Source organism: Cyrtonyx montezumae, unplaced genomic scaffold, assembly GCF_038088225.1.
Source record: "Cyrtonyx montezumae isolate F1298 unplaced genomic scaffold, pur_monq_1.0 scaffold_21, whole genome shotgun sequence".
NCBI lineage: Eukaryota > Metazoa > Chordata > Aves > Galliformes > Odontophoridae > Cyrtonyx > Cyrtonyx montezumae.
In genome coordinates this window covers 6,535,140-6,560,400 of record NW_027071948.1, presented here as the reverse complement: position 1 = coordinate 6,560,400, position 25,261 = coordinate 6,535,140, and the positions used below count along the sequence as shown (strand labels likewise).

At 45.2% G+C, this 25,261-nt stretch overlaps 1 protein-coding gene across 3 annotated transcripts; it reads right to left on the bottom strand.

Annotated features, from left to right (window-relative positions):
• Positions 1-5,275: 5,275 nt before the first annotated feature.
• On the bottom strand, positions 5,276-24,392 carry LOC136049749 (protein DDI1 homolog 2). Of its 3 annotated transcripts, XM_065738249.1 has the most exons (10): positions 24,240-24,392; positions 19,866-19,995; positions 19,273-19,503; positions 16,820-16,946; positions 15,285-15,412; positions 14,525-14,653; positions 13,665-13,768; positions 13,052-13,241; positions 9,454-9,516; positions 7,533-7,617 (listed from the first exon to the last, which is right to left on the bottom strand). In XM_065738249.1, exons 1-9 carry the CDS (start codon positions 24,375-24,377, stop codon positions 9,500-9,502), a joined length of 1,194 nt encoding a protein of 397 aa, XP_065594321.1. In that variant the 5' UTR covers positions 24,378-24,392; the 3' UTR covers positions 7,533-7,617; positions 9,454-9,499. The 3 variants fall into 3 exon arrangements, with proteins under 3 accessions (XP_065594319.1, XP_065594320.1, XP_065594321.1); XM_065738247.1 differs by lacking the exon at positions 9,454-9,516 and having other exon boundaries at positions 5,276-7,617; XM_065738248.1 differs by lacking the exons at positions 13,052-13,241; positions 13,665-13,768; positions 14,525-14,653; ... (3 more) ...; positions 19,866-19,995; positions 24,240-24,392 and having other exon boundaries at positions 5,276-7,617; positions 9,454-9,513.
• Between the last annotated feature and the right edge of the window lie 869 nt (positions 24,393-25,261).

The following is a 25,261-nucleotide window of genomic DNA, read 5'->3' as shown; positions in this document are numbered from 1 at the left end:
CAAGTAAGCTGTGGGATGGCAGACCCCTATTGGATTCCTCCAATTGCATGGCTTGGAACGACTCATGGAGCTGACCTTCAGCAGAGATTCTGCAGAACTAAGACCATGTTGCAATCAAAAAGTTACCTCCTCCGGGATGTGCTTTGCAGAGCTGTTAACCACCAGGAGTGTTTTTAGAGTTGTTTTTCTCAAGGCTTTCTGCCCGTGATTGTGTGCCATAAAGAGGGCTTTAAAGTTAGTGTTAGTAGGGCACAAAATGCGCTTAGAAGTATATTGGTGTAATGCCTGTAGTGCCCTGCAATAGCTGCCTTTTGGACCCCTGTACGGCCAAAAAGAAACATCTGGGTTACTACGGCTAACCTGATGGGTCAGGATGAAATCTGTCTCTCCATATCATCCCCCAGGGAATCCCTTTTCTACATGCCTAGTAGGTCAACCCACTGGCACCTGGCCAGTTCCCTCCTCTGTAGTTTCTCTGCAGAGTTTGAGGCCCTCAGATATGCATCAAGTAGTAGACATTTGGGAGGCTTGGGTTCCTTATTTACCAAAATCCAACCTGGAACCACAAGAGATTGAACTTCTAGGATTGGTAAAAATGGATTCTTGTATTTCAATTATATGGGGAGAAATCAGAGCATGGTGCAAACAGTGAATGCCACATTACCGATCCATTGAAATGCTTCAATGTGGTGTGATTATACTACTAAAAGATTTTCTGTTTCTGCCAAGGCCTAATTAGGGATTGCTGACTGGTTGTGAGAGCTACTGGTCCATGGATTAATTACTCTCTTGATTATAGTTGTGGTAACTGCACTCTTGCCTGTAGCATTAGTTGCACTCGGTGTACCATTAACAAAACTGCATCTGCAGTTCCCTTGGCCCAACTGGATCAGAGGAATATCACACAGCTGTATCTGTTCACCAAGGGCCATGATCACCTGCAACGCTTATGAAGTCAACTAGTTTACCACTTCTGCAAGGCATGCTCAAAAGAAAAAGAGGGATCTGTAGGGGATTTTTGAGAAGACAGCAATCCTTGTGTTACAGTTGTTTCATTTAGGTGTTACTCTCTGCAGATTTACAGTTTCTATTCTGTTCTTGTCCTACTTTTCAAACAATAGCAACCTTTATAGAAAAGGTAACACCTAAATGAAACAACTGTAACACACATAACAGTGCATGATTGTATACTGTGAACCACTCAGATGCTGTGATTATGCGCAGGCTATTTCCAGTGAATGCTGTAATTTAGAATGCTATAAATGTAAGCTGCCTTCAGAAATAAACTGAGCATCACCATTAACTGCAACAGTGAAGTGATTACTCAGCTGCTGTCTGCCGCAGAATAATAGATTTCCACGCCCTGTATTCAAAACAGCAACATTTATGTGAAAGAAACTCAACTGCCTTGGGGGAAAAAAAGCCTGACTGTGATGTGAGCACTCCCTGCCACAAAGACAGACAGACCAACCAAGCAACATTATGATAAAGTGTTTATTTCTTTTTTTAAATATCAAATTTATTTTACATATCACTTTTGTTGATAAACAGTCCCCCAGTATTTAAAAAAAAAATCCAGAAAAAAAAAATCAAAAAAGAATCAAGTGTGTATTACTTTGGGCAGAACCACATCCCATTTTCTGATGACACAAGTGCACTTCCCTTCAGTCACCCGCAAAGACAACTGCAGTATGTTCAGCCCAGAAGAGTAAATGACACAAATGCAACCAGCTTTAGGATTCCTGAGAATTGATTCCCTCAAGTTCCTCACATGAGTTTGCAAAACTCTTCAGCTAAAAAGCATCAGTCAAGGAGTAACCCAAAGTGCTATGCATTTGGATCACCAACTAACCTATGTCTGCACAGTGCAGGAAGAAATCTCTTGAACCCTTCAAAAGGGAACAATGTACGCAAAACTGACCCCATTTCCCAAGCTGGCCTCCAGGAGAGGCAGGCAAAAGGCCTCTTTGAGTTCATGTCTGAGTTCTGGGGAGCCGCGTGGCAAGAAGTTCAACCAGTCCAAGTCTGGTGAAGAAACCCCTCGGATGTGTTCCTCCTTATGATCACTAATGCCACTGTGTTTGAAAGAAAACTTACCACCTGGAAGTTAAGCATTCAGCAAGTACATTTAAATATTGCTACTTCTGAGGAAAGGAGACAGAGAGGGGCTGAAGAGAGAGGAGGAAGGAAGGGAACTTCTCTTGGAGGTACAAGGTTAACAGTCCTCGAGACCAAGTGTCCATAGAGAAAGTCAAGCACAACGAGCAATGAGGCAGAGATTGTCACAATAACACCATGCTGCTCCGCTACCGCCAGGAAACGCCAGGTTCTGCCAGGCCTGTCTGTGCCTGGAGACTGCCAGGTGTCATTTCAATGCTCATCACCTCTAAGCTTGCCTAGAGCCTCCTTTACAGGAGTCCACGTTCAGGAAGAAGCCAAGGAGATCCCTTCAGTATCTCTCAGGAAAAGAATACCTCCCAGCAACCAACGGTCAGGTACATCACCGCAGTGGCTTCAGGAAATACCCAGAACCACGCTCAGCGGACCCACAGTGTCACCACTGGTACTGCCCCCTTTTACCAAGCAGGTCCAGTGTTGCTGCATTCCCTATAGGCAGACCTTTCCTAGTGAAATAATTTTGCTAAGCTGATGTGACAGGAAGAACGAGGAAAGTACTAAGAGCCTTATCTGAGCACAGAGTCCATTCACTTAGCACCTCAGAAACCTGAACAGCTTTTGGCATTACACCTTTATACCCACTCCAGCCAAAAAGCTTGAGCAGCCTGCCACACAAACACAGGCACTCCCACTTTGCTGGCCAGAGGAGAGCTCAGCAAAGGGGTTGGTAAGGGCTGGGCCAAGGATGTGCACACAGCAGGGGACACACGCACACAGAAACAGAAGACAACTTCTAGACAGCAATCGCTCTCGTATTGTGTTTTAACTCAGATACTCACCACTGCCCAGATTTTCTCTGATGTAAATCTTGCTTCTGAAAAGCACCATTATCTATCTTAGCAGCACACAGCCATTCACTCAAGCAAGGCTCTGTGGAATTCAGAGATTTAGATCACCAGGCTCGGACCAATTTGATAGAAGTTTTACAAGTATTCATCAGCTGGGGGGTCAGGCTTTGCTTCTAGCAGTTCAGATCAAGTTACACAAGAAATTCTAGCACTATTGATAAATGCTTGAGTACAGCTTTGGCAGAAGGGCAGATTTCAAAACCTGTATTTGACAAAGAATAAAACTGAGCTTTGAAGCAAGTTGGCTGACGCTCTAAAGTATTTATATAGCATAAATTCTGTATACGCAGTCTAAGTAAACGTGGCCATAAAACTAGAGCCTTTAAACAGTTTGGTGCAAAGCAGCAGTATTTCACCTAGCTACTAGCAGTTGCTTCTAAAAACATAAATGCATAAATACAAAAAGGGTATAACATTGAATGGCTAACCTGATGCTTCGAGGAGCTGGCAGTAAACAAACCTGCAGGCTGAGGGTGCAGGTTCAGCGCTCACGCACCCTGGAGGGCCAACCTGCAGCTGGTGCCGTTGGTGTGTGGACCACACATACCAGAGATGGGCTCTCACACTAAGACCCACAGCATGAATCAGGAGCAGAAACGCTTTATGAACCAGATGTGAACAAGTATAAGATTGAACTCTTATTTCCTAAAGCTTCTAAAGAGATCTAATGACACTGTCTGCACTCCTGTTAGCAGTTCGAGAATTACCTTTTACAGAATGGGATTTTATTTTTGGGGTGCTCATTGCAAAGAGTATCAACAAGCTTCACCGGGGATTAGCTCATACTACCTACACGTAGAGATCGCGAAGCTGCAGTCTTGTCTCACTAATGACTCCTTGTGAACACAGCCTGCAGGGATTACTTGATGCTGCTCAGGCAAGGGGTTCCCACAGAGCCAAACACTACTCCCAACACAAGCACCGAGCAACGCCTGCTGCTGTGGTGGGACATAAGTGAAGCGTGTTTGGGGACGCCAAGCCTAGCTGGTACATCCAAAACTCAAGCAAAAGCTGCTTTCAACAGAGGAATGCCTTACAGCTCTTTAGAAAATAACGGATCTACCCAACGCACCTAAGAAGAATCTGACAGCCTCTGCCCACTGATATAACTCTGCAGGCTCACAAATGAAACCAAATTGGTGTTGTTTTCAAACGCTACCACACATGAAAGGAAAGCTTGGCGTACATGCAGACAAACCTGCTAAGGAGCAGGGAAAACAAAACATCTGCGACAACAAATGAAAGCGATGAACAAGTCATGTTTCCAGCCACTGCTGATCCATCACTTCAGGTCTAGCTCCAAAGCAGAAAGTTTAAGATCAATGCTCCACACAAAGCCACTTCAGAGTTTCACAAGTGGGATTAAATAAAAGTTCCTACTTCAGATTTGGTATCCTATTTCGATCATGCTTTCCTTCCCCAGACCCAAGAGTATTTTGAGGCCCTGCAAAACCTCCAAAGTAGTTCACCTGAAAAAAAAAGCATGTGGGGCAAGGGTTTCCTTCAGCACAGCCTCAGCAAGTCCTAATCAGGCAGGCTGCTCCACAAGGAGCTCCTGGAAGGCCACACTGGCTGTAACACAGATGCTACATCAGTGTGTTCCATAAGCCATACCTGGGAGCCCTCAGCTTTTAAGAGGTATTCAGTTAGTAGCCCAACAGCCACTACAGGCTTTCTGCAGTTGCTGACAGGCTGGTCATCCCCAAACATAAAGATAAACTAGTGCAAAGCAGATTTCTTCACTCTGCAGATCACAATCCCATGCAGCACACAGAGAATCCATCTTTCAGGGGTAGATGTGACTAAAAGCCATGACATGCAGTTGCTCTTTTATGCAGTTTCATCATTAAGGTTTTGCCTTAAATGGCTGAGCTTGTTCTTTTGTAGAGGGGAACATGATATAGGCATAGCTAGGAAAAAAGAATGGTAAAATGCTCTTTTCCCCTTTCCACTTCCCCTCCCCCACCTACAACTAATATCTTCAAGTCAGTCAGTGAATCTCTTAGTTTTGCTGGAACCAAATTCTATCCCTTTCCTTTTCCTCTTCACCCCCTATCCCCACGATGTAAACTGAAACACACTGGCACAGGAGCACAAAAGGGTTTGTCAAAAGCAGGCATCAGCTTTCCCTGTGCAAATACAAACCCATGCTTCCAAAAACACTCAACATGCTCCTGTTCCTTCTGTGAAGTTTTACACACCTGTGGGCAAACACGTACCCGTACCCACCATAACTATGGTGCCACAGACACTTGGTTATTAAATGTAGGAGATAGAAAATTGGTACAAACCCAAAAAGCCCATTTAGAAAAGTTCTGCATCTGCACCATACCAGACCCAGTGTGTGCCCTGTAACACCACGTGTCGTGCCTTGCCACTGGCTGCACACATACACACTCTCAATACCTTTCACAATCTGCTTTGTGCTGGACAGGGTGGTGATCTTAATGGCTTCTGCTTTTTATTCATAACAACGGAGCTCATTCAAAACTTCTGCACGTAAATAAAAACATTAATTTTAAACCATTATGTATAATTAAAAGCTATCCCGCCCACAGAATATGAGGACATTTTCTTTCTTTTAAAAGGCCAAATCTAACCAGTGAAACAGAAGAGACAAGTTACTTTGGCTGCAAATAATTAAAAACTCTGGCTCAACATTCTGCTTGTACATTACAATGTGTAATTTAGATACGTCTTTTGTAAGACCCCTTCTTCCACAGTTACGTAGGAACAACAATACTCTTGGCTAGCAAAATGAGAAGAGCAAGATCTGCATTCCCATCTGCTTGTTCCAAGGCCTCCAGAGCTTCTCGTGTGGTAAAGCCAGCACCAAGGATTCGATCAACATCAGCTGCAGGGAAAGCAGGTGGTGAAGAAACCAACAGAAGTTCAGTGGACTCAGCAGGTGGGCTAGGCAGTGGTTCCTCATACCCACCCAATGATGCTGGGCCAGCAGGAGCAGAACTGCTGCTTCTCTCAGGTGCTCTGGTGAGTGGTGCCTGAGGATCTTGAGGTGTACCTTCATCCAAAGCAGGCTGAGAGGAAACAGTGCTCTGTTCTAAAGTCGGACTTTGGAACCATTCTGGCAAAGCCTCTGCCTGCTCAGAGCTCTGTTGTTGGTCAGATGTCCCTGCAATCGAATCACTCTCACCTGAAAATTTTGGGATTTCTAAAGCATCTTCTCCAAGAGCTGATTCCATGTGACTGACAGACCCAACACTAACGTTTTCTATGCCAGAATCACAAGGCTGGCTCCCCTCTGCTTTTCCACCTTCAGATCTCATGTTAAAGGAGGAGCTACTCTGCTGCTGACCATCTAGACCTGAGCCATTCTGCTCATCTTCAGAAAACCCCTTCTGTTGTACTTGCTCTTTGTGAACCATTTCCAGCTGAGAGACTTCAGATGCAAGTTTACATTCTCCTTTACAATTGATCATCAAGAGTTTGTGAAGCTCTTTCAAGGCTGATGCTATGGAGAAACATGGCTCTTCCAAATGTCTACCCAGATCTGTGTCCTGTTGATGAATGATGGAGGGGGAAGAACTGTTTTCAGCTGTTAAACTGGACAATTCATTACACTTGGTGGGGATTTCACTGGTGCTTTTAGACTGCAACACATCAGAGGTGGAAACTGGATCACTCAGGGAAGTTGCAGACTTCAGTGACTCCACCTCTACAGAGCAGGCACATGCGTTCAGGTCAGATGCCTTTCCATTTTCAGCTTGCCACTTCTTGCTTGCTGAGATGTGCACTTCAGCTACAGAATGCTCAGCTGTATCCACTTCCATATACACACAACTACAGGAAGCTGACACTTGGATACTCCCTTTCACACAGTTAAGATTTGCTTTCTCCATTCTATCTTCACTCATTTCTGCAGGAGGACTTGCTGGTTGGCTGGCTGTACTGCCCTCTTCTTCCAGAACAGGTTTTTCAACCCCAACAATATTGCCAGGAGATTCTGGGTCAGTTTTGTCACTTTGTTCCTCCAGATGCTCAAACTTCTCTGCTTCTTTGCACATCTGATGGTCTACGGCAAGCTCGTTCTTCTGTTTTGGTTCCTTTTGTTCTGAGGACAGAGATGCATCCTTTATTTGCCCAAGCTTAGTAGCAGTGTCGGTCAAACTATTTTCTTTTATCACTTCCAAAAGAGGATCCTCACCACAGCCCTGTTCTATAGCATTACATTCCATAAGACTGTCAGCAAGAAATGTTTCTTTAAGTGCCTTCTGTGAAAGGCAAGCTGGAGCACAACAATTCACCTCCCCTGTCCGGAGAGAGTGGTCATTCTTTGCCAAGGAAGAGTCATTGGAAAGATGCTGTAACACGAGAGGATGATGTTTTTCTGGGGTGATTCGGCATTCAGTTGAAGACTCCAATGACTTGACAGCTCTAGGATCAATGGGCTCTAAAAGGCTAGATTTGGATGAGCAAGTTGAGGCAGGGGCAGAGACGGATGGATCAACTAATTGATTTGTGGGATTATAGATCTTAGAACTTAGTCCTGAAGACTGGACTGGGTTTTGAAACCCATCAGAAGCTGGTAACGAGGGCATTTCCAGTGAGGTAGTTTCTTTGTCACTATTCTCTGTATATAAGGATAGGGGAAGAAAAAAAAAAGTAATTAGGACACAGAAGCAGCACTGTTTTCACAGAATCACAGCATTACAGGGGTTGGAAGGGACCTCTAGAGATCACTGAGTCCAACCCCCCTACAAAGCAGGTCTCCCACCGCAGTTTTCAAGTATCCATACCTTTAGAATAGAAGCAAAACCAGTAGTTTATGTATCAGCTTGGCATACTACCTCCACTTGGGAATTACTCACCAGGGCACCACTCTACATCACTAGTTACTGCAAGAAGTTGTGAGACAGTCCCAAGTGCTCTAAGTGTAACCAAGTGCAAATCCAGCAACTACATTCCAGCTGCAGACACTTCATTACTGACAATGAAAGACAAGAAGCCAGTTCTAGGGTAATCAGAGAGCTCACAATTAGAGGGCATTTAAACTTCAAAGTGAGCAACTATATCACTGAGAAGATAATGAAATCCCAACATCCCTGTTTATTTTTCAAAGAAGATCAAGATCTGAACTCCACTTTGCTATACAGAAAGCAGGCTTCAATGGGATACACGCACAGTATTTTATAGGGGTGCTTCACAAATGGCTTGCACAATCTGACAATAACTTCAGGTTTTCTTTAAGCCATAACCTTCTCCTTAATCAAGACCATAGGCTCAAAAACCTCATTATTTTTTTATCAGTTTATCAGTGCAGGTCCAACAATGGCAGCAAAAGACACACAGAAGAGCTGGTTTTCTTCTTCAGCACGTTAAGGCACACGATAATTAGAAAACAAGATATCCAGAGTTCAGCAAACATCCTTCATATGATGTCAGCTTGAACTGAAATTGTGAATACAAAATTACTTGTCATTACTCATTCTTTTTCCAAATTAACCAGATCAGCCTGCCCAGGCTCCTTGAACAGCAAGCTATGTTGAAGCAATTTTTATACAAGCATGCAGCCACCAGGGCTTTAATTACAGAGCCCAGAAAGACCAAGGAGTCCATAGACTTCTGAAGTCAAAAGACTGCAATTTAGCAGATTATCACAAAATTCAAACAGATCAGTGTCAATGCAAGATCTCAAAGTATTATAAATTCACACAACCAAGACAAACTTGGTTTCACTTCAGGTCAGATGATCATGCATGGCAGAGCTAATGCAAATACTCTGGAATTACCAATTTCTGCTGAGGTAACTGGTAAGTTAAAATTTGTTAGTTGTGCACGTGCAGCCACTGCAGGTTGAGCTACATGAGAGCCCACTATCAGGAAATATTTCTCTATCTTTTATACTTATGCCAGAGAAAAGCTAAAGTGACCAGTGCCTTGGGGAAGCTGTAACATAATTGCTGTATTCATCAGTACACTGCTTTGAGAAAGCAGAACACATATATACATATAACAGCACAACGGTATTTTAAGCTCAACAGAGCTACTTCAAACTGGATTCCAGTGGTTCATTTTTGTGTATATGTACGCACATATTGTGTATGAGTTCCCTGAAATGTCTAAGAATTCACTGCCTCTGCTCAACAGAAGCTGAGATGAGGCAACAAAAGTGTTTTAGGTAAGCAACAGGCATCACTTGGAAAGCATAGGATGGAAGGTCAGAACTACAGGGCTCTCCTTTGCATGAAGAGAGGTCTACCTTTCCTCATACATGCAACCCAGGTTTGCTGCCTTTGGCCAAGTGAAGCAGGATGTTCTCCCACACTCTTAAAATGGTAATTTTACATCACAAGGTGGTAATTTCACATCACGTGGGTGTCTCCCTAGTAGTTCAAAGGGAGGACGGTCTTGCTGTGGGCAATGTGAACACTGTAGTGAAAGCTTATGAACTAATGTCTATAAATACCTGGTCTGTGGCCCACTCCAGCTGCAGTAAAGACACACTACATGCATCAAGGCTTCTGACGCTCTGTTCGGATTAGGAAACAAACACACCAAACTCGTGTTAGCATTCAAAGCACACAACATGCATGGTTATAGTCCTGCAACATTGCAGCTCCCCTCCCGACCATCCACAAAACAGCACATGAGCAGCACGAGCTCCTCACATTCCCCAGTTTCCAAAAGCACTTTGCCCAGGTGATTCGCTCTATCAAATCACAAATATCCCTGCTGAAGAGCAATTGAAAGGTTCTTCTGCATTACCTACACTGTAGAGTGAAAGATGCGCTTGACCAGATTTATGCAGCACAAGGCAGATGTCTAGCAGTGTGCTTGTTTATTCCCTGCACAGCCATGTTCAGGAGACATGCTTCAGCGAAATGAGACATGAAATGGCATCTCAGACTGTGCTCCCAGCTGCTACTGCCCTGCAAGGGATCGTGCCAGCACAGGCAAGACAAGATGAGCAAACATCAGCTTGCTTTAAGTGGGAAACAAAGATCTTAAGGCAGAAATCCCACGAAGGAACTGCTCCCTGAGGTACTGAAGAACAAAGCGAAGGAAAACACAGCCGGAAGTCTAAAAGCTCACTGCTTCCTACTCTATGTTCCCACGGAGGACAGATTAATTACAGACCACTACAGTAGGTAGTGGTACATACACACTGGGTCTACGTACCAAGCTAGATTGAATAAGTGAGCTAATATATCAGCTCTCACGTTGTTGTTACATTGCCAACTTGACCTCTGCTGAAAGAGCACCCATTTTTCCATTCAAGTTCTACTCTGTTCTATGTCACATAACCAAACAGCTATTCAAATTGTGCTGTGTGATTTGTTGTATACGGTCCCCTTCCCACCCCAAAGGTGTCCAAACTCAAAGGTCCTAAGCATATGCAACTGCTTAACCTCAAGTCTTTCTCTTTTTACAGACATACAGGAGTACTGGCGAGCGTTAATTATGCCCTTGTACAGTCATGATTTGCCTCCTGTCCTGCGTCATGCCTTTTTCACATTAAGTAGTTGCTTCTCTTATTCTCAATGGGATAAAAGCAGTGCACTAAATGCTGCAATACCACACCTCCAATCAATACACATTGTGCACTTGCTGCTGTATATTGTACCACAGCAATCTTTTCTCTTGGTTATACATCTGACCTTAATGCAGCTACAGTAACTTGACAGTGCTGGAGTATTCAAAATCCAGCATTACCCTGCATATTTTCAGACTGCTCATCTTTGATATAGATGGCAAAGAGGCTTGTGACACAGAACACGGATGAAAACAAGAGAGAGAGTTTTCTGTGCAGTGGTATTATGTTCAAGCTCTCTTCCAAGCCAGCACTTCAGAGAGGAAACAGAACACTCTTTTCACTCTGTATTCAGGGTCTCATCAGCAGGGAGTCACAGCCACTCCAGTGGCAGAAGTAGCTGGTGTGCTGCCAAGCATGCTCATATTGAGACTCGCTGTCATCCTCTTCCCAGGGTACACAAAGGAGCTGAATCCCACCAAGGATACCCATCCAGCTAACACCAGGAACAAACTCTTCTCCACAAAGTGCATCATCAGGGATAGATTCCTCTCTGTAGGAGGAGAAGTCTAAGTTGCACATGTGGAGGTGATGTCTTTCTTACATCAAGGCTGCCTGGATGAGAAGCTGCACAAGTAAAAAGCTGCTTGAGAATGTTGATAGCCTGCAGACATACACAGCGATTTCTTTTATACCACTCAAGCTGCAAGAAAAGATCACAGGCCTCGTGGGAAGCTGAGTTTCCTTGATGCAGCATTGTTCTCTTTCTCCCCCTCTCCTGTTTAAAGCCTTTTCTCTTACTGTTTTCAGCTGCCATCTAGCAGCAGATAATAATTTTGGAAGAGAGCGAGAGTGTCTAAGTTCACATTCTGACATCTCAGAATGCAGCAAACAAAATTCCTGCAAACCAGAGGCTTGTAACAGGTCCAAGGCTTGCACGTAGTCCATCTAAACAAGACCTACTTCAATTATGTTGCATTACTGTTTGACAGGTATTAGGTGAACATTCAAAATCAATTTCCTATTCTCATAAATCTTTTCAATTCCTCTAGGCCTACTAGCAATGGAAATGGTAGATTGCTGATTAGCCTGAGCAAAAAGCCTTTTAGTTTTTGAACTGTATTGGTACAGAAGCAGCTTTAAGTCATTTTCAACACTTTGTTTGCTGAAAGTGCTGTAAATACAGAGACACGCTGTTTCAGGCCGAGAGGTCTGCATCATGAGAGTTTCTGTCTGATCCTTTCAGCAGAGAACTAAGCCCAACCAACTGCTATGTCTGCAACTTTAACTGGAGAAGAGTTGATATCCGCATTTTCTATTCCAGGTTATGTGAAAAGACACGAGTCCAAGCCAACCAGTCTGACCTTCAGGGATGTCAAAACTCAACAGGGAAAGCACAAATTTCATTTTATCCCCTATACTTGCTGCAAGTTAAACCAATAAGCATTCAAAGATTGGTTTTAAAAGTCAAACATGTAACCCATTCCTTGCTGGTATACCCAAGTCTGGCCTTCCTCTGGAGCTTTCCTATCTGTGGGAAGTTCATATGTCTAGAATAGAAGAAAATAATTCAAAAGGATGTGTGCTCTTCTCACGTAAACCAACTTGGTTATTTGCAAAATAAAAAGTCACTAATTACACTTTGGACAATCAAGCAGCAAGTGGGAACTGTTAAAGAAAAAAATCCAGCACCTTTTAACTTTGTTACACTTCTCTATATATGTGTACATATATAGATACACGTGGTTATCAGACTTTGATTTTTAAACATGCTACAGTTAAAAATCAGCAAGAAAATCATTCAGGAAGTCAACTTTATCAGCTAAAGCAAGGCAATGTGTTTTGCATGTTTCTAAAAACTGCCATGAACTTGTGCTGTCTTGGAAAAATAGGTGGGTATAAGCTGCAAGTTAACACGCACTGCTACGTTATAGCTCCTCAGCAGAGAGGCAGCAAGCAGACACTGATGTAGTCTCAGGCACTGCACATGGAACACTCCAATAGCTGCTGAGACTGGTATTCCTCCCGTACAAAGGTCTGTACTTACTGCTAGGGATCATTGATTTTTGCACGCTGTAGCTGTTAAGAATCGGAGTGGTGAAAGTCACCACAAAACTGCCCTTATGAGAGGCTGCCAAAACAAACGGAACTGAGCTGTGTATCTGACTAGGCACAGCGATTCAAACCACGTGAATGGGTGCCAGAGACATCCACTTATCTCCACGCCTTTGAAGACCAAGGTATCAGAGCTGCTAAAAAGTTGCAAGGAGAGCGCAAACTAAACAGCAAGCACACCCAAACGCATCAGTGTGGACAGGTCTTGCTATACAGAAAGGAAAAGACTGGTGCAATTAGATTCCACAAGCAGGAACAAAGCCCCCTTCTCTCCACCTTTTGCTCGCTAGTGGTATATGACACCCCATCTAGAAACTGAGGAAAGGAGAAGGGATCTTCCTGTGACTGTCAACATGCATTCTGATACACAACAAGAAAACTAAGCAGTTTCACATTTCATCTGGGCTCGTTATGGTACCTGCTTCCTCTACAGACTTCTGTATTGCTTCTGCTAGCTCCTGGTCTGCAATCTCCTCTGGCCGCACGTCTTCCCGCCCAGCCCCATAAGCCAGTCTGGCACACTCCGGGAGCTCGCCCTCTGGGAGGAAAGTGGTCTGGGAGCCAGTCGTGCCGATCACCAGTACATTCTTCTTGAGATCAATGGAGCACTGTAAAAGAACACTGACACGTCAGGGGCCTGCATAGAGCACATTAGTTCCCAGAGAAAAAGGAAGAGACAAGGCTGAACAATCCATTCCCAATGCGAGCAGCTCATAGCACTAAGGAAAACAGGCAGAGAGCATCAGCTATAAGCAAAGGCGTCCACCTGACTTCTTTTGCATTTAATCATTCAGTTGAAAAGCTCTGAGCGTCTTTGATCCTAGCAAAAAACTTCAGGGAGCAGACAGACATCCTATACATATATCTGTGATGTATAACTGCATAAATATTTCTGTCATGACTGCTTGAAAAATAATCTACTATTTCCCCTTTCCAGAAAAACCCTACAACATTCCCAGGTGCAGTACTTAAACCGTGCTTAGTGCCTGAATTGGAAAAGCTAATAACTGTTTCAAAACTGGTTTTGCTACCTGATGCCTCTTAAGCATATCCAGTCCAAGAAGCATATCCATGGGTTGCTCCTCAAGGATGGAGAAGGAACACGCCAGGAAATCCCCTTCGATCTGAACCTGAGCTGAAACACAAGGGAGAAGAGTCACCACTTTTGAAAGCTACAGTGCAACACAATGTGTTCTGCTCTTTCAACCCTTGGAAAGGCTTGCACCAGCATGCTGGGTAGAGCTGACATCAGAACTCTGATAAACAGCCTTGGTCACAAGAAGTCCAGCTGTGTGCAAACACCAGGGATTATCAGGCCTACGTTGGTCCCGGGTAGTTAACTACTGTCAAAGCTGATCTGCTCTTAGAGCCCTAAGTACTGCTCATCTAAGCCTCCAAGCTAGAGCTAGAGGAGCTACACACAGTTCATTAGAGCACAAGCCTAAGAAGCGAGAACTGCAAAAAAAAATCCCTTTTTCACACAATAGGGACAACCTTCTCTCATCTAAAAAAAACAGCAAAAAATGCAGACTTCTCCTCCTGGAAGAGTATGAAAATGCTCCACCAATCTGGAACTCCTCCTGTGCAACTCACTGCATAAGTCACAGCCCAGCAGGAAATACCCTGCTCTTTCACATTAACCCCACTTTTGCAGTTGGAGTGAGCAGTTTCTCAACTGCAGGAGCTGCAGGATCCCTCACCTAAAACAGTTACACGAGACAGAAGCCAGATTACTATGCCCGACTCAAATGAACATGCTGCAGATCCACTTTTATATTACTCTGTGAGAGTTTCTAGCATCTGTACCATCAAATCAGATACTCCTTGGTGCCAAGATTGCAGGAAATATAGTCGAATTGTTGCTAAACCTAAGAAGAATGGCAGTACTTACCTAAGTGTACTCTGCCAATTATTTTCTGAGTGCCTACACCTTTAGCAATGCCAGCCCATCGCCGATCCACCAGCCTCATTATGTTGCACCTTTCAGCACAAGCTTGGCTCATAATGGTCATCTGGGCACCTAACAGCAACAGAATTTATGGTAATTCTTGACAGGGCATCACAAATTAAAATACTCTCATGGAAGGGCTTCAGATCTTGGACTCAGTAGCTGGGAAACCACATCACCCGCATCAGGCAACTGTGCCATGGCATAAAAGCCTTTTTTTTTTTTTTTTTTCCTAAGGAAACCCACTGCATTGAATTTACCGTGTACATGCTCACAGATGGGCATGAACAGTAAAGTACATACTGTTGTAGAGATGGAATAGCTCTGAGTACTTTGACTTTAACACAGTGGATAGGGGGTACAGCATTAAGGCTGGCAAAGTTCCCCTATCTATAAACTGAGATAAGACACACACGGCAATGATCGTTTTGGCATCGCAGCCATCACACACCAGAAATCCTCACAGGAGCCCTGACCTGTGCTGTTCAAGCACTCATTTGTGCTGCTCCACAAACCGTCTCCACAACTGGCTGTTTGCCTCAAAGTCCACACTGCTCTGAGATTTTAATTAGGTGGTTTAAAATCTTGTAAAACAGTGCTTTATTACACAAAAGGAATATTTCAGGCAAAAATTCTGAGTGTTTACTCCCTCCTTCAGTGTGGGAAACGAGAATGGACAGAGATGAAAGCAGCAGTAATTCACCTGAGTCAACAAAGGCTTTCACTGGATGTCCGTTGACTTTACAGTTAATATACAGCATCACCACCTGGCCAAAGCTCTCGGGCGCTTCTTCCATTGCTATCGTCATATTTTCTTCAATATTTTGTTGCCTGAATTCAATGGAGAAGAGAGAGAAAAATATCAGATCTCTCATCAGCAAACCTTACAAACATCCATCCAATTTACACATCTGGTAATCCCACCTGCTGCCGTTTGCATTAGCTACAAACAGCATTTTTAAACCACAACGAACACTGCTTCCTTAGCTAAACACAGCCTTCTCAGCAGAGGGATTGCAAGGAATACCATTGGCTTAACCCAGACATACCAAGTCACTTCCCTCGAAGCCAGGAGGACTGCTCCTTCCCACACCTTGCACAGCTCACACTGTAGCACACGTGCACCTGATGACCTGTCTGCAAGAAACCTGTCCTCTCAGAGCTAACAGGGAGAACTTGTAAGCAAAAACTAGCAAATTTATTAGTCGCTCTAAAATGTAAAACATAATATGATGAGGATGTTGCCAGTAGCTGCAACACTGGGATCCCACAGAGCAGCTGAACGTTAAAATCATCCAGCATTTCCCTGTTCCTTTGCCTCTCTCAGGCAAGTAACTGAAGAAACTAAACAGGTTGTGAAATCTGGGGACTGCTAGATGCCCAACTGTTACCCAACAGCTTCACAGCCTTGATCATATTCCCTTTATAGGTCCCAATTACCCTTCATGGACTGAGCAAGGAAAGTGTTCCTTTGCCTCCAAGCAATCATTTGTCTACAAATTCATGCACTAAGCCATTATCCAGCACCAACACCTTGTCAGTCGTAATGCAAGAGTCACTTAGCACAAACTGCTTTTGGTTATGATCAACTGTAAGCCCATATCAGAAAGACATTACCTTCTCGAGGACAAAACCATCAGCCATGTTCCAGCTCAAGGATTTATTGTCCTATTTAAGAAATCATGCCTTACCCCAATGCAAATACACATGGAAGACAAAACAGGGAGTAAGGGCTCATGAGCAGAACATATTTCTATAGACCTCTTCTGAGTGGTCCTCAGGAGTAGAGGTGCAGAGTCTGCAATGGGAGGAGACGCTCCATTGCTGTGCAGAGAGCCCAGATCAAAGGTTCTCAGGTTCAAAAGACATCCAAGGCACCTAAATAACAGCTCTCGAGGATGCAGGCAGCTATTCAGTGAAAAGCAAACCCAAACTCGCTGCTTCCCACAACTCGTTATTGATAGTTTCAGACTGGCCCAACTTAGACAGCTCTGAGACCTCACACACGTGGACAGCAGTGCTGCTGCTTCATCTCTGCACCACCATGTATCCCCAGTTCTCAATCCTACCTCTTGCAAAGGTGGCTCAAAGCACTACTCTGAAAGCAGATTTCTGTATTAAGGCAGGATCTGCTTTCTGAGCACACTCCTTCTAGCCTCCAGGCTGAAGGGAAGCACTCTCTAGAAAAAGAAACACCATGAAGATCTCCAAAGCCTGCCAGCGACTTCAGTTTGCTACCTTATGTCTTCTTCTATCTTGGCCTGTGCCTCAAGATCAAAAGGGTCAGCTGAATACAGTCGGATCCTCTCTTGTTCCCGTCGGGCTCGGTCCTGCTGTTGCTCCAGCAATACCCTGGTAAATTTATCTGCAGTAATAAAGAGATACGAGAATGCTTTTTATTGGAAATTACTCTTAGAAATCACGTTCTGGCACGACAAACACTTCTTTTTATGTCAATGTGCACTCAAGGATAGAAGCAGCAGCGCAAGCATAACAGGCTTCATCTGAAGGCAGCACGGATGGACCTCCAAATGTTGGTGCCAAAGGTGGGAATCTGTCAAGATCAAAAGGAACTGCATAGAGCCAGTATTCCTTGTTCTGCTACTCAAACACAGCAATGCCACTGAGGCACAACCAAACTCAATTGTCTTGTGCATTCTCTTCTGTAGAGAGAAAAAAAAAAGGGCAGTAGTGGCAGGGGGAAAAAAAGAGGCAGCATTTAAAAGTAAGAGCTGCCATTAGAACAGTAATTCATTCGTCTTTTGCAGCAAGGGCTACCTAGGAAGTACTCCAAAAACCTGGAAAAAAAAAAAACACCTGGAACACAAATTGGGAATACAGAACTCTCCCTCAAGCTTCTTGTTTGAATTGTGCATGTGTATTCTGAAAAACTTCCAACGGATAAAGAAGTGAGATTTCTTAGCTCTGAACAAGAGGGCCCATCTACAAGAACAGCTTGCCAAATCTACTGCATTTTCCACTCAGCAATCTGCTGAAAAATAACAGTTTGTAGATTCTGCAAAGAGCAAACTCAAAATTCTAAGGCATCAAAACAACAGAACTTGCTTTTAAGCCCAAGCAACGCAGGTAGTATAATCCCTAAAGATGAATGCCTACTGCTCCAGGTGCTAGGAGGAACACCTGCTTAAGGAGGTTTAGCTGCATGTTTTGCCAGTCTTAGTTTTTCACGTGGCCTCTGACTATTTGTTACTGTTTAGATCTGATCAAGTATATCTCCAAACAGAGCTGGCAATAAATTAAGTTCTGCAAACACAGAAGGTTGTGATTTTGCTTCAAGAAATGTAGTTCCCATCAAGAAACTTGCTGGGTCAGAGAAAGTTACACGCTCAGGAAAGCATTCGGTGGCTGCTTTGGTGGTTTGCTGTTTCCTTTGCTTTCCACACAGCAGGTGCTTTCCCAGGCGGCCGCAATGCATCCAGCACAGCCACGTGGAACACATCTATTCATATATTTGGACACCAGAGTTAGAGCAGAACTGGACCTGTGCCCAAACACTGATAGCAGCAGTACAAAATGCTGAGAGTACAACCAGAGAAAACTGCTTCCTCCTGGCATCTCACTGCAGAGATTTGAGACTTAAAACCCACACCTGAAATAAAGCTGTATGTGCATGACAGACAAAACAGACAAGCGAGTGAGCCAGATCTGGGTGTCCTGGGCTCAGTCTCACATCTTGTGCCAGCAGCAGCACATTCTCCTTAGGGCAACGAGAAAACTTTTTTGCACTACAGATGCAACACTCAAAGGAAAAAAAACGTGAGAGCACAAAACGTGTTAACTACAGGGATATGAGCTGAAGTCAGAAGTAAAAAATGCTGCTGTCATCAATATCCATGTGAGCTTCCCTCCCCAAATAAATAACTGTGATGTAACCTTGAAAGGGAAAAGGTCTCCTCCTATGCATCCCTTCTCTCCATTCATTTCCCAGAGCTCAACCACATTTATTTTCTATCTAAAGGCTTGCAGAGGTTTAGAAGGGCATCTTGCAATACCCAGAACACCAGCCTTCATACTAAAAAGGGACTTGAGATCAAAGAGTTCATCACATGAACAATGAGACGGCAAGATCAGCTGCAGAGAAAATGAGGGACGCCATACTAGAATTCATCTGTGCTATGAGAAGTGCCCACAATACACACTTTCAAGATTATGAGAGATGTAAACATTTATGACTACACCTAATGGGAATGCTCCCTCAAGACACCATCTGCTTGTTCCTTTTCCACTCTCTCTTTGATGTCTGCTTCTGCAGCAGCTAACCACTATGAGGAGAGATGGTCCTAGAGCCTACTGCTGTCAGCTGAGCTCTTGCTGGGCTCTGGGATGCTACAAACACAACATCAGTGGAAGCTGTGCATTCAGAGAGACTTAGCATAAAAAATCAAGAGCTGAGCCACTTGTGCTCATAAGATCTCAGCTAATCCATGCACTTGTATTTCAAAGCAGGGATGGGGCTGTTCAAAAACTCAAGCTGGAGAAACACATGCAAATTGACAGAAAGAGTCTTGTTAGAAAGACAGAAACTCTGCCGTCAGTGCTTCCAACCAGCGCCTTTTATGAGCACCATCAAGAAGCCAGCAGCAAGTATTCCACACAGCTAAAAACCCCTCGGTGCACTGGAACTGAGCTCTGATTCTGCACTGCCTCATGCAGCTAAAAACCCCACTTACCGAGGTCTCCACTGAGCAGTGCCTCAGCCAAAGGTGGATTGCGCTCCTTCAGCAGGGACAGCTCGTGGGGATTTGCAAGCAGCATCTCCCGCAGCAAAGCAGGATTTTCCAAACCCTGAGGGAACGAAGGCGCATCCGGAGGTGACGGGCGAAGGCGCTGTGCTGGTGGCTGACGCTGCTGAGCTGATGTCCCAGGAACCGCAATGCTGCTGAAGTCTATCCTCGGGAGACCTGGAGGGAAAGAGGTCAAATGCATCTGAGCTTCATATGGACAGTTCTGCTCAAAAAATGAAGTAGAATCACTGTGGGAACGATGGGTCGGTCTTAATGCCAGAGATCAGACCAGATCATTTTAACAGCAGTTTGCATCAGAAGCACTGCCATGCAGACAGGTTACTAGGTTAGGAATGCTGACATTTATTTATGTAATTTCTTAGGATCACCAAATGATGAGCCCTTCAGCTAACTCTGGAGGTCCCTCACCCCAGCTGCAGCCACTCTCCCTCCTGAAGTTTTGCCTAGCAAGGTGTTAGAGACCAACAAGATCAACTGCCAGACCTTCAGATCCTCAGAGCAAAAGCATCGCTTCTCACCTGGGAAACGGATCGAGGGCCGTGGTTCTACATTCTCTTTCTGTCGTAAAATCACCACGTCTCCATCTTTCAAGCCATAGGAGGCCAAGGATCTGTTGTTGTCAGTGAGTGGCCTCTCCGCATAGACTATCTGTTCAATGAGAATGCAAGGAGAAAACAACATGCATGACCAAGCAGTTCAGGATCTGACTTTCTTTCTTTTCTGTAACAGGTTTCAGCCCCTCTTGCGGGCCCACCTCAAGCCTCAGAACAGGTTCTCAGCACGTGCATGGACAAGCCCTGCCCAAGCACCTCAACCTCAGGCACAGACAGATCTCAACACGAAGCAGTTGGACAAGCACCCAGCACTGGTCACCCAAAGCCAGCAACCACTTCTCAAAGCCCAGCATCTCAGAGAAAGGCTTGTCTCTTAATTACAGGCCAAGATCTCTGAACAACTTGCATCAGATCTGTTTGCCACACATTTCCAAAATCACATATCTGCTATTACCCAAGGCATGGCTGCCTTCCAAAGCCTTACCTCCCCCCAGCTCCACATATCCTAAGCTAAGACTCTACTGTATACATGCAGACAGCATCCATCAGGACAGATATTGGACTGAATCGGCTACAGATCAACGATTTCTTCCATTACCCAGAATACAGCTCCCCAGAACAACCAGATTTCAGAGAACTCAGTGATTAGCTCAGCCACTTCTGCTTTACTTCCATGATGTAAGTCCAAACATCCCACTGCAACTAGTGGCAGAAATTAATTTCTTTGGACTAGAAAACAGTCAGATCCCTTCCTATTGTGATTTTCTGATCTGACTTAAAATAAGGGTCCAAATATAAAAAGAGACTAACATAAAAAATGAATAACCACTATGGGAACAATTCTACTAACGTTAGATCTGTAATACATAGATGTCCTAAATTACTCCCACGCCTTTCCTGAAATTTCAACAGGTAATTCCTGCAGATGTACACCATCACAAGACTTGCCTGTGGCCAAAATGACATTCTGGACTTCTGATTCCATAAAGCCACTGCCATTTAATTAAAACACAACCCACAAAAACGAAGATGCTCTTCAGAGGAAGAGAAGTGCTGTGGTTTTGCTGCAGGTATTCCACATCAGAACATCACGCTGGGAGCTGAATAGTTAATGATCTGGTGGGGAGCAGAAGAGGGTTGGAGCTCCAGAGCAGACACCAGCCACTCTCTCTGACACGCTTTTCTCTCAGGCTGCAGTGGACATAAAGCACGTGTGCTTCCCCTGCAGTTTTACAACCGTAACATTTCTCAGATTTTGAATGCTTTTGTCTCTCCCAATTTTGTTCGATTTTGTTAGATTGAGTAAAATTACCGTACCTCTTTGAATCGTTGCTGTTGGTTTTGTTTTTTTTTTTTCCTAGACCCATCTGTTATCTGCACACCCTTCTCCCTTCCTCCCCCCGCTCCCCCCTTGGAACACAGCTCTGCTCGGGCAGCAGAGTTGCCACTGACAGTGCATGTTTTTTTCCTTGTGTCCCTGTCATGGATAACTCCATGACGAGAAGCTATGTAGAAAGCTATGTCTTTGGCATACCAGTAACAGTATCTGCTCAGCATTAAAGCTTCTGTGCCAGAACCATCAGGACAGGAAAAACACATGCCATTAGAAACAAAGATGAGATTTCTCTCTCAGTAACTACAGCATCAACAGTATTGCACTCAACTGCCTTGTATTCAGTTTGAAAGGGTCCCACAACCCCATCTGCAACTAAGGCATGCAAACACTGCTCCTTGGTTTGCAAGGCATTACTGACATTATTAAGGTTGGCTTGTGATGGGCACAGCCTCTCATGCACAGTGGCCTAACACTGCTGTCTGCAGAGAAAGCAAACTTCTAGCAAATCCCAGCTGTACCCACAAATCTTAAATGACAGTTTCTCTGTGCAGACACTCTAAGAGACATGAGCTAATCAGTTTAAGTGAGGTTTTACCTCTGTCGTCTTGTAGGATTGGATTTATGAGCATTCAGCCTCAACACCTCAGGCAGTTCTCAGCACTGACTCCACATCCATTGGCAGCATGGCCTAATACACTTCTGACCCATTCCACTTTGCTGCTAAAATAAACTGATTTCATTTTGCTGCATTCCAATTACCCAGTTTGCAGCATACAGTGAGTCAAAAGCCAGTAGGGCACCAAGCACACGCTCCCTCAGAGGTAACCTGGGCAAGCAAGCAGGTACCCAGACCACACACCAGCTGGATTCTGCACAATGGCACTGGGGAGAACATCGTTATGGAGCAAGGAAGCCCAGCCACAAAATAAGCTGGAACCAAAATAAAGTTCATACAGCACACTCTTCTTTCAAAGAAGCACCTGTAAAGCCAACCAAATGCACACATATAAAGAGATGAAGACCCAATGCATACACACAATGAGATGAAGGATATACCATCACTGCCAGAACAACACAGAAAAGTGAGTTTTAACTCTAGGCTCCCTCTTCTTCTCCAGAAAAGACATCTGCTCGATGCAAGAGGGAAAACACAGCTCAATTATTTCCCCTCTGCTCTTCCTGCTCCATCTCCCCTTATCAGGGCAACCCACCTGCAGCCACACACACTATCTTATGCTGCCCTCCAGTTCTCTGTGCCTGAAAGCCATGGGCTTCAGCACTTACTTCCACCCCAAGCTGCAGTGCCCAGAATGAACTTCACCCAATGATAAAGACTCAGACTATCACACTGTGGTTTACATCACCCTGCACAATCCTTGCTATTAAACATGTCTTATTTTTTGTGCCAGGAAGCCATTCATAAAGCAATGAGTGCTATGATTATGGAAGAGGTGCAGTAAAACCAAATTTGATAGGTGCAACACAAGGACCCACCCTGTCACCTGGTTTTGGGGGTAGTTCAGGCATGCAAAATCCTTCTATACAACTACTTTGCTGAGTTTCTATATCTTTCTTTTTAGCGAAGATCCAAAGAACACTTCACAAACACTGGGCAGAAAGAGCAAGTAAAAGGAACAATAATTTTACATTTTGAAAAAATCTTAAAAAAGAAAACATGAAAACGTATAAACAGGCGAACAGAAAGCAAGCAGAAGCAATCATGAAAAGCAGATCCGTGTTATCTGTAGTCCCTGTAATCACAAAACTGCAGCAGTTTAATTGCAGCAGAGCAAAGACTGAAAGGGAGCTCCCAGTAAAAGCAAGCACAGAAGTATGTGACTCCTCCTTATCCTGAAATAGATGCAGAGCTGGCAGGTCACTCTGATGCAAGAGGGGCAGCTCTGAAAACAAAGTCTCTGAGTCACCAAGCACTCACAGCTTCCTGAGGGCTGTCATTTGTCAGGGTAAGGGGCTGCCCTGACACTAGCTGTAAGTGCCATCAGGGATGCTGGTGCCTCACTAGCTGGAGCACTTTATACACTACTGCCGTGCTCTTCACAGTAAAGAGCTTTCTTTCCTAATGCAAAACCCATGTAACCCCTATTGTCTACTCCTGCTTTGGAAAACAAATTAGGCAATGATTTCATTCCTGGGTTAATAAATATAAAAGCCTGCATCAAAACTGTCCCCCTGCACTTAATCAGGAGCTTCTCCCAATTCTCACAACTCAAACCATGCTGTCTACAGCTGTTTCTGGCATATGTAATGTTGACACAGATTCTGCTACACACACACACCAGTGTGCTGGTCTCAGAGACAGAGGGGATTATGCCTCTCATCCCATCACTGAGCAGCAAAATCAAAGCTTCATTGGGGCAGAGGAAAGCAGTCTGAAGCCAGGTAAGGCAAATCGGAACCTGCTCAGCAGGGCATGCAGCTTTTCTGTCTTACAGTCCTCTGTCACTGACTAATACTCACTTAACTGGAAAAATACTTTCTTAAATGCAGAGTGAGAAATAGCTTGGGAAACAAAAACTGCAGGAAACAAAACTTCACAAACTTTGCCAAGCGTGCTGAGAAAAAAAACAACAGAGCTGATACTGCCCCATCCAGCAAGGCAACGCCGGAGAACAAATGGTTACAAAAGGCAAAAAGCAGACAGAAAATCCCTCGGGGGCCCAGAGGCACACCCGGCCCTCCGCAGCCCGGCCCCCAGACAGCTCTGTGATCCCAGAACCAGGCTGGATAGGGTGGGAGAAGCACCGTGCCCACAGGAGCCTCCACAGCTCCCGGAAAACGAAGGAAAAGACACAAAATCCCCTCTAGAAGGCGGGTGGGACCGCGAGGAGCCCGCAGCCGTCCCTGCCTTCTTCGCTCCCGGGTACTGAGGCGCGAAGGACGCGTCCCTCCCCGCGGAACCGCCGCCCCCCAGAGGGAGAGAGGGCCTCGGGAGGACACCGCGCACCCCGAGAGAGTGCAGCGCGAGGGAAGCGGGCCCCGACCTGGCTTTCGGCCGCCGGGATGCCGGACTCGAGTTCGCAGAGGGCGCGAAAGTTCTGCAGCTCGAAGTCGGCATCCACCTGCAGGGAGAAGGTGAGCTCGCTGCGATCGCGGCGCAGGCAGAACACGGTGAGCAGCATCGCCGCCCGCCGCCACCGCCGCCGCCCGTCGTAAAGCGCCGCCGTCGCAACGCGCCTGCCGCAAAGCGTCCCGCCCCCACCGCCAAGCAGCGCCATCCGTCGCAAAGCGCCGCGGCTCCGCGTGCGTCGCGGGGACGGGCGCTGGGGTATCCCTGTCCCGATCATTTGCCTTCTGGGGCACAGCGTTGCCCTCGGGAGGTATCCCCGAACCCTCCCGTTTGCTTGTGGTTCATCTGAAGGACGCTCAGTGCACCTTTTGAGTGCACTCTTAAGACCTTCAGTGTGTTCCGAAGCAGTGGTGTGCACATGGGACACGCCTGTCCTGTCATCAGTCCCTTCAGGGCTCCACGGACCTCTCTGTGCGTCTGAGCACTTACCCATGTGCATTTAAGGTGCCCCAGAACACTCCACATGCATTTCAGCTGCAATCCGTGTGCTTTTCCAGTTGCCTCTCAGCCCTCTGAGTGCTTTTTGAAGCACCCAAGAGTGCAGCACGGGGTCAGTATTCAGGAAGGCTGGTCTGCCTCAAAAAAATGCACATAAAGGTTGCCCAGTGCCATCCTGGGGAAGGTTTTGGGAATATGGATAAACACAAAGGCCCTGACTGTCGCTAGGCAGTGGTTGCTGTAAGAGCTGGGGGTGGTGTGGGCAAGAGGTGATACTTTACAACCAGAGACTGGTGTCAGCCACAGCACCATGAAATGCAACAGAGGCAAAATACTGTTCACAAAGCAGTTTTATTCATGTTTATCCCTTATGCCTGAAATCACAGGCATGGAAGAAGAGCCCAAGCTCCAGCACAGAACTAGGCAACAACAGGCATTTCCCTAGCATTTGACTTGTGTTACCCAAGTTTCTATCACTTACTGAACTTCAACCCGCCC